This window comes from Cnephaeus nilssonii (assembly GCF_951640355.1).
Source record: "Cnephaeus nilssonii genome assembly, chromosome: 20".
NCBI classification, from domain to species: Eukaryota; Metazoa; Chordata; class Mammalia; order Chiroptera; family Vespertilionidae; genus Cnephaeus; species Cnephaeus nilssonii.
Window position 1 is genome coordinate 10,259,447 of NC_137091.1, and position 12,423 is coordinate 10,271,869.

General features: G+C 49.7%; 1 protein-coding gene across 5 annotated transcripts; it reads left to right on the forward strand.

Annotated features, from left to right (window-relative positions):
* The first annotated feature begins 1,579 nt into the window (after positions 1 to 1,579).
* On the forward strand, positions 1,580 to 12,292 carry ATXN1L (ataxin 1 like). 5 transcript variants are annotated; one of them, XM_079800256.1, is made up of 4 exons: positions 1,580 to 1,696; positions 3,554 to 3,621; positions 3,724 to 3,834; positions 4,841 to 12,292. In XM_079800256.1, exon 4 carries the CDS (start codon positions 4,957 to 4,959, stop codon positions 7,021 to 7,023), a length of 2,067 nt encoding a protein of 688 aa, XP_079656382.1. In that variant the 5' UTR covers positions 1,580 to 1,696; positions 3,554 to 3,621; positions 3,724 to 3,834; positions 4,841 to 4,956; the 3' UTR covers positions 7,024 to 12,292. The 5 variants fall into 5 exon arrangements, with proteins under 5 accessions (XP_079656382.1, XP_079656381.1, XP_079656380.1 ...); XM_079800255.1 differs by lacking the exon at positions 3,724 to 3,834 and having other exon boundaries at positions 4,838 to 12,292; XM_079800254.1 differs by lacking the exon at positions 3,724 to 3,834.
* The last annotated feature ends 131 nt before the right edge of the window (positions 12,293 to 12,423 follow it).

Genomic DNA, 12,423 nt, shown 5'->3' on the forward strand with positions numbered 1-12,423 from the left:
TTCTATACAGATACATATGCAACTATAATGTTATATGTCTTTTAACATTAAATACATGATATTGCACTGTACATGTTTGCCTATTTTTTTTAGCTTAAAATGTTTAGAGCTCTTCTACATTTTATTCCCACCCCTTCATTTAGTTTAAGCTTCTCATTTTGCAGAAGTGCAAACCCAAGTCAAGTAGTAAAATGACTTTCCTAAGTCCAGATAGCTACACAATAGGGACCAGGGCACAGTTGGTACTTTTGAAATCAGCCAAAAAGCAACGATTATTTATTGAACAAAGTTTGCAGAAACTGAAAGGGGAAAAATCCACTCAGAATCCAATGTCTCTCCAACAGTTAAACGTATTTTTTTTCTCACTTTAGCTTGTTTTTGTCTGTAATCAAAATTACTTTTTTTTTTAACATAGATGTATTGTAATCGAAGCACAAATTCAAATGGTGTCCATTTTTTTTTTTTTCAGTTAAGTTCATCAGAAGTTCATGTTACTATGAAGTTGACTGGTAGTTAATTGGCAATGACTTGGTCAAGCCCTCTTCCACTAAACTAAGCTGCTTTCCATTGTGCTAAACCCCTTCCTCTCATTTCTCACAAGTCTCCCACTACTTGTTTCACTTTCCCCCTAGATCCTCTCAGAGAGGTTTCTGAATTCTTTTTTTTTCTTAATATATTTTTATTGATTTCAAAGAGGAAGGGAGAGGGAGAGAGAGATAGAAATATCAATGATGAGAGAGAATCATTGATCGTGCCACCTCTTGCACGCTCCCTACTGGGGATGGAGCCCGCAACCCCGGGCCTGTGCCCTTGATCAGAATCGAACCCAGGACCCTTCAGTTCGTAGGCGGGGCCGTTTCTGAATTCTTAAAGAGCTCCCATCTCCACCCTGGGTCTCCAGGGGGATGTCTTTATTCTCCTGGGCCTGGTGGCCTGGGGCGGAGGGAGGGGGCGTTCCTGAGGTTCCCAAGAGGAGGCTTCAGAAACTGGCCCAGGCCCTGGCTGGTTTGGCTCCGTGGACCGAAGGGTCCCAGGTTCCATTCAGGCCAAGGGCACATGCCGGGGTTGCAGGCTCGTCCCAGGTTCCATTCAGGCCAAGGGCACATGCCGGGGTTGCAGGCTCGATCCCCACTGCCCGGCGTGCAGGAGACAGCCAATCAGTGATTCTCTCTCATCATTGATGTCTCTCTCTCCCTCTCCCTTCCTCTCTGAAATCAAAAATATATATTTTTAAAAAAGAAAGAAAGAAATCAGGCCCAGAAAGCCCGGGATCGCCAATAGCCACACCCCAGGGTTCAGCTTAGGAACCCCTAGAATTTACTGGAGTAGCAAGACTGCAGGGTCATTGTGGGGTCAAGTTGAGGGGGCCCGGCCCAGCCCTATCCACGTGACCCCGCCCCATGGGGAAGATTTCATTTTCCCATCGGAGCAGGCGCTGGAGGTGACAGGCAGATGGCCAGCCCCACCCCCCTCGGGGATTGGGGCGGGGGGGGGCTCCTGGGCGTCACTCTCCGGGCCCAGCTGTGACGCCATCTTCGCGCGCCCGGGGCGGGACGCGCTTTACGTCATCTCCGGGCGCCCGGCGGGGGGGGGCGCTGGGTGTGGGGCGGCTCCGGGGCCGGGGATGGCGGCGGCCGCGGTGGCGGCGGCTCCGGCACGAGCGGGTGGAGCCCGAAGAGCGCCGTGAGATGGGCCGGTGAGTGTCGCCAGGAGCGAGGGCCTCTGTGCCGGCCTCGCGGAGGCCAAGCGGGCCTGGGCTTGGGGCCCCGGAGGAAGTGGCCCCCGGAGCCCGCCGCCCCGTCGAACCGCGGACCGAGGCGGCGAGAGAGGCCGCGCTCGGACCCCCGCGCCCTCCCCTCCGACGCTGCCCGGGGGGCGGCCTCGGGCCACGGCGACCCCGCGGCTGTGATCCCTCTGGCCGAGGTGTCCCGAGTCCTTGGGGCAGGAAGGGGCCCCCAAACAAGGAAGCATCACCTGCGGGCCCTCTCCCCTGCCCCTCTGCTTTAAGGGACGACCCCCCTCCCCCCGTAGCACACACTCTAAACGTTGAATTAATTCCCAGTTTCGGCCCCTACCCTTTTGGGAGCAAGGATTGAGGGATCCCAGGAAGCCATACTCCCCAGTGTCTTCCAAGCTCCTCTCTTTCTGGCGGGCGCACCTCTCGCCCTCCGCGAATTCTGGTCCCCGGCGGGGTTCAAGCCTCTTGATTCTTGGGTTCTGCTGGCAGCGCTGGCACCGCTCTGGAGCAGCCCCCCTGCCCCGTTAGCAGGGTAGCAGGCTGCGTCTTCCCCTTTTGAAATCCTCATTGAGCCCCTCCGGAGGCCGAGGTTTCGGATTCCGAACTGTGTTGAGCGTTGTGGGAACCTGGTGCACAGGCTTGGCTCTTTGTCGTCATTCCCGCAGACCTTTTGCCTCTTTCAGTCCTTTTATGAGCTTGTGTTGGGCTAACCCCTCAGTGACCCAGAGGCAGGTTTTCTTTAAGGTTTTAGTTGCAGGGAGCAAGGCTCCTGCTAGGGTTGAAGATGTGACCCCCGTTTTGGTTGGGACTGAGGGAGAAAGCTGACTGCTTCCCATTTACTGGAACTGCCCAGCAAAGAAGGGATTGCACGGCTTGTGCCCATTGTGTAACTTGTGTTTATGGAACTAAGAATTTGTCTTCCCACCTTGGTTTCTCCTCTCATCACCTTCTTGTATGTATCCCCACTGGGCCAATCTTAAGAGAGAAAGGTTGCCTTCAGTTTGGTTTGAGGCTTGCAGTGTTCCTGAGGACTTGGGCAGGATAATGGATAGTTCCTGAGTCCTGGTCAGCACTGCTTTCGGCGTATTCGGAGATTAAGGCTCTGTTCTTCAGCACTTGATGTTTCTGGCATATGCGTGGATTCAGATATTGACAGTTTGGCACGAGTTTGTTTTCCCACGGTTAGCTGCATGAGGAACAAGGCAATGTTTTTCATTTTTGTCCTCCCTGATTCAGCACTTGTACAAAGTTGTCACTCAGAAAATTTTACACACACACAGGAGACCTTTTTTTTATCCTGAAAATCTGTTAATAAGGCTTCCCCTTGAGTAACTCCCCCCTGACCTCTTTTTCTGCCCCAGAAACATAAATAATTGTTCTTTTCACTCTAGTGCCGCTTTTCTCATTTAAATAACCTCCACAACCATGTTTTCATCAGCTCTGAATAAAAGTGAACTCTTGTGAAGTTGATTTTTCCTGCTTCCCATTTGTTCACTTGGGAACAATGTTGAGTCTTCCACTTTTATTTGTGCATTTACCTAAATTGGGATCGGAAGTAAATTTAACCTTTGAGGAATAGGTACAGGTAGAGAATGAAGGATCTAATGTTAAGGCAAACAATGAGATTTGACATGGAAAATTTTTTCCAGGGATGTCTTCCTACAGATAAATGTGCTGTTACCTCTAGAGAAGAGTACTAGGCAAGGATTCATGGAGTTTAATGTCTTTGTGGCTTTGGAATTACTTTTCTTGATGATCCTGGGAGGGGTCAGAGGTGAGGCTCCTGTTTACTTTATCCCTATGTCTGTCTTCTAGGCTCCCACACCAGCGGGGTGAACACTGCTTCTTACTACGGCTGCTCAGAAGCACCATTGGAAGCTCAGGTATTACAGGCGCTTTGGATACCTTGTTGCAAAAAAAAAAAAAAATCTGGGATTCAACAGTGGAAAAACAGAACAGACTGTAATATAGAAATCTCTTTTCAGATCCAAACCACTGGAGCCTGATTGGAAGAAATAGGTGACAAAGTTCATATGCATTGAAGTGTTCAGACCAAAAAGATACTTTATGACAATGGACAAAAGCATGTATGAAAGGTGACAACAAGAGAAAGGGGAGAAAGAACTTTCTTACCAATCACACAGACCTAAGATAGTAACAAGCAGGCATATTTGGAGAAATGGAAACAGAATTTTAGGAAGCGGTGCCTAGAGCAGACCTTCAGAGGAAAAGGAGCCATTGACAAAAGAAAAAGGAAAGGGGATGAATGAAGAAGGCAAACTGCAGGTGGTCAATGAGAAGAAAAGTTGAGTCTTCTACTTTTATTTGTGCATTTACCTAAATTGCCAGACTAGGGAACATGAAGTCTATGTGAGGTCAGAAGAGTTTTGTTGCTCTTTGGGGAGGAGGAAAAACAAATAAATTGTAGAGCACTATTACAATCACTCTCCCCACAGAGCCCAGGTTTGAATGTGGTATTTCCTGGGACAAAGGATACTAATGTTCATAACAGATTTAGGGAGCAAGGTTTAAAAAAATAAGACACAAGCAGACCTGAGGACTTATTTACACCTGGGTTCTTGAGATGGTGGTGATATAAGGCAAAAGAGAATGAGAGTTTAATCAGGCCTGGGGTGGTGGACTGGGAATAGGTGAGATCATAATCCAAATTAGGCTGGCAAAAGGAAGTGAGGATGAGGTCATATGTTCAGGAAAGAAGATAGCACAGTAGTCTTTGGTGGCAAAAGAAGAAACTTAGGAGGAAAGAGCCAGCAGCAAAGACCATGTGTTCAATTCCCTCTTAGGGAAGAATGCTGAGAATAGTCAAGGTCCCCATCAGAGGCACAACTAATCATGAAGCTGTTGGTCTCCGGGTTTGTTGAATGCTTGTCCTTGTAGCTCTGTGGTTTTATGACTGTTTCTTTCATGTCCTAGGCTGAATGAGTAAGGAGGTAGCATCCTTGTCTGGCCCTCTCTCATACCTCCTTTTTCCCAATAGTCCTCTTTGTTACATCTTCCTGCGTGGGCACAGTTCCTGCTATTTCCTTTGATTTGGTTCACCCCTAGGTTACTTTTCTTTGCCTCTGATTTGTTCCCTAGCAGATGTGGGCGCCCCAGCCAGCAGCAGAGAGGGTTCAGGGGAACCACAGAGAAGCCCCTTCTGATGCCCCAAGGAACAAGCCGACCCCTTCCAGGCTCCAGGAACATCACAAAGCAATATGAAACCTGTTCATGAAAGGAGTCAGGAATGCCTTCCACCAAAGAAACGAGACCTCCCCGTGACCAGCGAGGATATGGGGAGAACTACCAGCTGCTCAACTAACCACACACCCTCCAGTGATGCCTCTGAGTGGCCCCGAGGGGTTGTGGTGGCAGGGCAGAGCCAGGCAGGAGCCAGAGTCAGCCTGGGGGGTGATGGAGCTGAGGCCATCACTGGTCTGACGGTGGACCAGTATGGCATGCTGTATAAGGTGGCTGTGCCACCTGCCACCTTCTCCCCAACCGGCCTCCCATCTGTGGTGAACATGAGCCCTTTGCCCCCCACATTTAATGTAGCGTCTTCACTGATTCAACATCCAGGAATCCACTATCCCCCAATCCACTATGCTCAGCTCCCACCCACCTCTCTGCAGTTTATTGGGTCTCCTTATAGCCTTCCCTATGCTGTGCCCCCTAACTTCCTACCGAGTCCCCTCCTCTCCCCGTCTGCCAACCTCGCCACTTCCCACCTTCCACACTTTGTGCCATATGCCTCGCTCCTGGCAGAAGGAACCACTCCTCCCCCCCAGGCTTCATCCCCGGCTCATTCATTCAACAAAACCCCCTCTGCCACCTCCCCACCTGGGCAGTTGCCACATCACTCCAGTACTCAGCCGCTGGACCTCGCTCCAGGCCGGATGCCCATTTATTATCAGATGTCCAGGCTGCCTGCTGGGTACACCTTGCATGAAACCCTTCCAACTGGTGCCAGCCCAGCTCTTACCCCTCAGGAGGGTCAGTCTGCTCTGGAAGCAGCCCCTGCCAATGGACAGAGACAGCGAGAGAGAAACTTAGTCAGACGGGAAAGTGAAGCCCTCGACTCCCCCAACAACAAGGGCGACGGCCAGGGACCGGTGCCAGTGGTAGAATGTGTGGTGGATGGACAGTTGTTTTCAGGTTCTCAGACTGCACGGGTAGAGGTGGCGGTGCCAGCACACCGAGGGACCCCAGACACCGACCTCGAGGTCCAGCGGGTGGTTGGCGCTCTAGCTTCTCAGGACTATCGTGTGGTGGCAGCTCAGAGGAAGGATGAGCCTAGCCCCCTCAACCTGTCCCATCATACCCCTGACCATCAGGGTGAGGGGCGAGGGGCAGCCAGGAACCCAGCAGAGATGGCCGAGAAAAACCAGGCCCGGGGGTTCTGCCCTCAGTCCCATCAGGAACCGGTGAAACATAGACCTTTACCCAAAGCAATGGTTGTAGCCAATGGCAACCTAGTGCCCACTGGAACCGATGCAGGCCTGCTGCCCATGGGCTCGGAGATCCTGGTGGCATCGAGTTTGGACACGCAGGCCAGAGCCATCTTCCCAGACAAGGAGCCAACGCCACCCCCCATTACCTCCTCCCATTTGCCCTCCCATTTCATGAAAGGCGCCATCATCCAGCTGGCTACAGGGGAGCTGAAGCGGGTGGAGGACCTCCAGACCCAGGATTTTGTGCGCAGTGCCGAAGTGAGCGGGGGGCTGAAGATTGACTCTAGCACAGTCGTGGACATTCAGGAGAGCCAGTGGCCTGGATTTGTCATGCTGCATTTCGTGGTCGGTGAGCAGCAGAGCAAAGTGAGCATCGAAGTGCCCCCCGAGCACCCTTTTTTTGTATATGGTCAGGGTTGGTCCTCTTGCAGCCCTGGGCGGACTGCACAGCTCTTCTCTCTGCCCTGCCATCGGCTACAGGTGGGAGATGTCTGCATCTCTATCAGTTTACAGAGCTTGAACAGTAATTCAGTTTCTCAGGCCAGCTGTGCTCCCCCAGGCCAGCTGGGTACCCCCCGAGAAAGGCCTGAGAGGACAGTCTTGGGACCCAGAGAGCAATGTGACAGTGAGGGGAAGAGCCAGCCATCGGGCGAGGGCTCCCGAATGGTAGAGCCCTCGCAGCCAGAGCCTGGTGCTCAGGCCTGCTGGCCAGCTCCAAGCTTCCAAAGATACAGCATGCAAGGGGAGGAGGCACGGGCTGCGATGCTCCGTCCCTCTTTCATTCCACAGGAGGTAAAGCTGTCCATCGAAGGGCGTTCCAATGCAGGAAAATGAACCTCTCTCCCTGACCAGACTGGGCTCTACCCCAGAACTGGGCCTCACCGCGAGCAGGCAGAGGATTTGCACATGTTGAGCAGGGAATGGCTCTCTTGGCAGTGAGATTGGGGGCGGGAGGTGAGGGGAGAGGAGGCATAAAGGCAGCCTCCCAAGGCAGGGTCTGTTGCTCATTACCCTGTGGCATCCTTTAGGACAGCCCCAGAGGATGCTGTGATGGGGAGCAGCAGGCCTGGGCCCAGGAAGTAAGGGGGTGCATGCAGAATAAGAAACATTCCAAATATCAGGGCCTCCCTGTTCTTTCCTCCCCATCCCTAGCTCCTAAAAGGGGAAAATCAGGTTTTGGGAGCAGGTGGCAGAGGGAGGGAGCAAAGAAAGAGCCAAAAATGATGATCCACAGCTTATAGTAGCAGTTCAACTGTCTGAAGTTTTTTTTTCTTTTTTTTTTTCCTTTTTTGTGGTGGGAGGGCAGGAGGCCCCATGGTTGGAATAAGGGGGTTCCCACCCAGAACTCTTCTTTTGAGAGCTGTGCACTTTAAATGGTAATTTTGTTACACAGATGTCTGTGGCTGGTTTGTGGGGGAGGAGTACTCATCTGCGGGACTCTGGTTGATCCTGCTTCAGCCCTTTTCCATTTCTCTTCGCCATTCCTTCCACAAACTTCTAGCACCAGGAGAGAGAGAAGCCCCTCCGAGGTTCAGAGTGAAGTCATGCTTTGGCGGGGACCCAGTCAGGGGACTTTGGGAGAAAGACCATATGGCCAGACTGAATGGGCTCTAGGCAGGTTTTTTGGAAAGGTAGCTGACCTAACAAAGCTCCTCCTACCCAGCATGCCAGACCTGCTACAAAATTGTACTGAATCTAGTTGGTAATGGTAACTTCTGGAAGAACCAGTGGACCTTTTTCCCCAGGCCCTGCACCCCTCCTCTGTCTGTGTTGTGCCTAAGTGCCTGCGTGGCTCCCACCCTTCTGCTGCCCTAACCCCTCTGCATGGTTTCTTGACCTGGGCCTAATTTGTAGCTGCACTGCCTTGCCCCTTCTGCAAAACCGGTTTTGTCCACTTTGACCAAGACCTCTAGTTTTTGGTGTGTAGGGGTCTCCCTGGCTTCCCCTTCAATTATATTCGCTGTTTTTAAAAACTCAGAAAGAATCATGTCCCTTCTGCAGCAGAACAGCTTGGTGGAGAAACAAGAAGAGAACTGTACCCTGGGTCAGGGCAAATACACCTGGCAGGGCAGTTTTTACACAGCTCCTCCCATTTTAATTCCACTTCCTCTCCTAGCTGTCCCCTTTTACAGCCAGCTCTAAGGTTCTGGGATAGTCTTGATGACGTTTCAATACCTGAAGTCACCTAGATTTCATTTTGTGCTGGGGTATTCCTCTGCAAAGAGTATTTTCAATCTTAGTTGCATTTGCCCCTCTGTGTCTTAAACCCACATTTTTTTACAACTTTTAGCAGCAGCTCAGGCTGTGGGATTCTACTGGGTATTGAGAATTAGGCTCCCCCACCAGCTTTCAGGTGAGTGGGTGGGTTTTTTGTTTGTATTTCAGGGGTCTTTAGACTCTTGAAGCAACTCAGGGTATTGTCCACCCAGCTCTCTGGTGAGGCTTCTCCCAGGGTATGATCCTGGCATTTCCTTTAGAAATGTCTTCGGATGGGTCAAGGCCTGGCCTGTCATCAGGAGTCTCAAACCTCTGAGGTCTGATCTCTGCTCTGTCAAAGACTTTAGGCAAGTCTTGTGACCTCTCACTCTTTCACTTCCTCCCCAGCTGCCAAATGGGGATAAATAATCTTACCTACCTCCTGGGGGGAGGGGGAGTTCTGAGAATGGAGTCATTCTTAGTGTTCAGGTGCTAAAGGTTGTTCTCCTGGGGGAACAAAGTGGCTGAAACTGGCTTGTTTTTTACAAGCCCTACACTCCACTGTTTTATTCCTTGAGAGCAGTTACCTGGTCAGTCGCCTTTTGGAGGCTCATCCAAAGGAAGCTGCTGACCTGACCGCAAGTACTTAAGTCTCTGGTTCACCTCAGAACCAAACACCAACCTTGTCTGGTGAACACTCAACCTTGTACTCATTTGGGATCATGCCCTTTCCCTTCTCTGTTCCCCCATTCTCTCTGAATGCTGCTTTCTTTGGTTTACTTCCTACCGTGGGGGCCTCTGGGGCTGAGTCTTGAATCTTCTCAGATGATGGCCCTTGGAGAAGGTCTTCTCTCTGGCTGTTCCATGAGCAACTCATCCCTAGGGATTATTGTTTGCATGGGTTTCGCAGAAACATCCTTCTTATAGGAAGGTTCATCAACTGAATACAGTGATGTGCACATGGTAGACACTCAAGAAATGTCCATCAGGGACACCAACTGAGCTTCCTTATGGGAGCAAATCTATATCTAACTAGATACCTGCCAAGTAGTTTAAATCAAATAACCCTCCTGTACTCAGCTTGGTAACTTCCACTTAATCCTGGAAAGAAAATCTCGTGCACCTTGACAAGTTGGGCGCTGCCCTTTCTGCTGCTGTTCCTCTTCTGTCTCTTGCTGGGAAGGCAATACCAGCAGCTCCCCTGATACTGTGCCGCGAACATGTAATATACATTAATACTTGATTTTGCTCAGCTGCAGAGGGGTCTTTTGTAAAATATGGTCTCCCAGGAAAAGAAGCTCTGTGCTGTAATTCCTGGTCAGAGCTGTGGCATTCCCTTTGCCTTTTCCCTCTGGTTCAGTCTTCCAGGCATGAGGAGTAAGAGTAACTTACAGCGTTCCATTCTTATAGGAATTTCATAAGTGTGCAAGAGACCTAAGTGGTTTTGAGAGAGTGAGCATTTTAGTGGGAAGCTGTCAGCTTTTGGGGGAATAGGCAATTGAAGAAGGCCAGAGCCAGTCCCTTGTCAGGGGTAGGACATTCCCAGAGCTTAGGGATAGAAAGGAGCACTGCTAACTTTGGCACAAAGTAGAAATACCACTTTGAAAGTAGGGGAACCAGGTAAAGGATGGGTATTGGATCATCATTCCTATCAAGATTAGTGTACATGGTGGTGGGGAGGGGGTTATGTAGGGAGCAGGTTATGTGGGGAAGCAGAGCCTGAGAGTTCAGAGCTGAGCACTCGTATCTATGCGGAGGGGCCCCAGCGGATCTGGACTGACCCTTCTATACGCTTGGTCCCAGTTAATCATGCCAAGGGCTTTGGTCTGTGCTGCTTTGCCATTGCTGCTGTCTGCTCATTGTCCTGCCTGCTGCCCTTACAGCTAGCTCTCTCTCTTTCCATGTCTCTGGCCATATACGTGAAATCCAGGCATCCTTTTCATTCTCACCTGTGCAAGTGTTACTTTATAGCAAAGTCTCGGTGACTAGGAATAGTATGGCTTGCTGCTGTCGGGCTGGTGAATCCAAAGGGATGTGGCTTTAGTGCTTATCAGGAGCCCTTTGGCTCCAAATATCTGAGTGTCTTGAGGAAGAAACAAGCAGGTCCTACTAGTGGGTATTTTCTGTGTATTAATTTCTCTCCTTTGTGGTATCTTATATCCTGTTTTTAAAAATGAATGATGGGGAACCAGGTTAGGACCTGTGCCAGCATCCCAGGGAGGTTCATCTGGCTCCAGTTCATCTGGTCTGGGGTTGGGAAAGGGTTTCAAGTTTGAAATAGCTCCGCTCAGTGGGGTTGTTTAATTTTTACTCATAGGAGATGCACCGGTTGGTGGTATGATTGAAACTTGCAGCAGGCAGGCATATCGAAGAGTTGAGTGATCACACTGGAGATGAGGATGGACATGGAATCACTGGGAAAGGGCCTGGGTCCATTGGAGTAAAGATAACCTGATTGAGTAAAGATAACCTGATTAATTGGCCATGGGGGATTAGGTCACAGTCTTAAAAGTAAAGTAAATAGGGCAGAGGCCAAGTTTTAGGGAGGCTTCTTGGCCTCCTAGGGCTAAGTTTACTAAACCACACTGAAGCTACAATACTTTCCAGATGGGAAAAAGTGTACACTACAGTTGAAGAGCTGAACTGCTAAGTTGGATGTTGACCAGGAACCTATTAGCCCTTTGCTGGGAAGCCTTCACCCTCCAAGCTTCCATGGAGTAGGGAAGGCCTTCCACATTATGCAATAATAAAATAAGCACCTGGGTCTTTGCAGCTGTCAGTTGCTCTTTCAACTCTAGGATCATTGTTTGGACCAGAAGCCTGGTCTGGGTCTAAAATAACACTGGCCCTCGAGATGCTAGCGTTGACTGCACTCTCTCCTTACCTGCAGACTATGCACAGTGCCTGGGGCAGAAGGAAGAGAAGTGGTGTGGTTTGCCCTGCTGAGCCTCCCCAGCAGGAACAGTAGTAATAAATGCACTTTTCACACTAAAGTTTCTTTAATAGTTCTGTTAAGCCTAGATTCTCCCTCTTTAGATTGCAAACTCAAAAGTCTGTGTGGTCCCAAAGCCATTCTAACTGCAAATGCTCAGCAGTGAAGGTGGCCTCAAATTGGGTTCCTGCCTGCAGTGTGTGTGGCAGCAGCCCATGTGCCTTTACCGATTGTCAAATTTGCAAGCATTTATTTCTGTCATGGGGACTGAGGTTCATCAGAGAGAGAGAGAGCACGAGCGTGAGCTGATGACACAGTGGTTTTACACCCACTCCCTGGATAGGGAGTTTGCACGTAGTTGTGAGCTGTGAGTGGTTAGTGCATTGCTGGTATTACTGAAGGCAGAGTTCATCCCTCATTTGTTTAATACTCACATTTGAGAGAATCTTGTGGGAGAAACCGACTGTTCTCATGGCAAACTTGAAGTATTAAAAATAAGGCTGTCCCCTACAACCTTCCTAGTCAAATACAGGATCCCTGTAGCCAAAATTATATGTTCCAGCTGCAGAGAGCAAACTGCTCTCAGCTTGCACAGCACCTTAGGGGAGGGAAGAATATATGAATATGGAATGGGGTGGAGAAAGGATGGGAATGTCATTCAATTGGCTTTAGAGTCCCAAGGAATAGAGAAGGTCGGCACTGGGGAGGTCTGGATGGATCTGATTGGTGTAGGATTTCCCTGTAGATAAATTACTGACCCCCAACTACCATTCCCAGTATGTAATGGCTGAATTAATATGTAATCAACCGCATTGTATCTAAAGCCTTAGAACTAGTCAGGTGCTCCCCCCACCCATACCATTTCTTACCCTCTAATCCTACCTGATCTTTAACAAAGCATTAATAATTCTAAGGATAATCTCTATTTTGCTGTGCTTTTTTGTAACTGTTTTAAATAAATCAATTTGTACTGTATATTTGTACTTTTGTGAGATCCTTTTTGCTGTTTTACCATTTTAAGTCTCTGTACTTGGCTACACACAGATTGTATTTTTATTGTTAATGCTCTTCTTATGGATACCTGCATTTAACTTGTGGACTATGTA

Coding starts and splice junctions, on each gene's coding strand:
- ATXN1L (XM_079800256.1), top strand. CDS start 4,957: ATGAAACCTGTTCATGAAAGGAGTCAGGAATGCCTTCCACCAAAGAAA.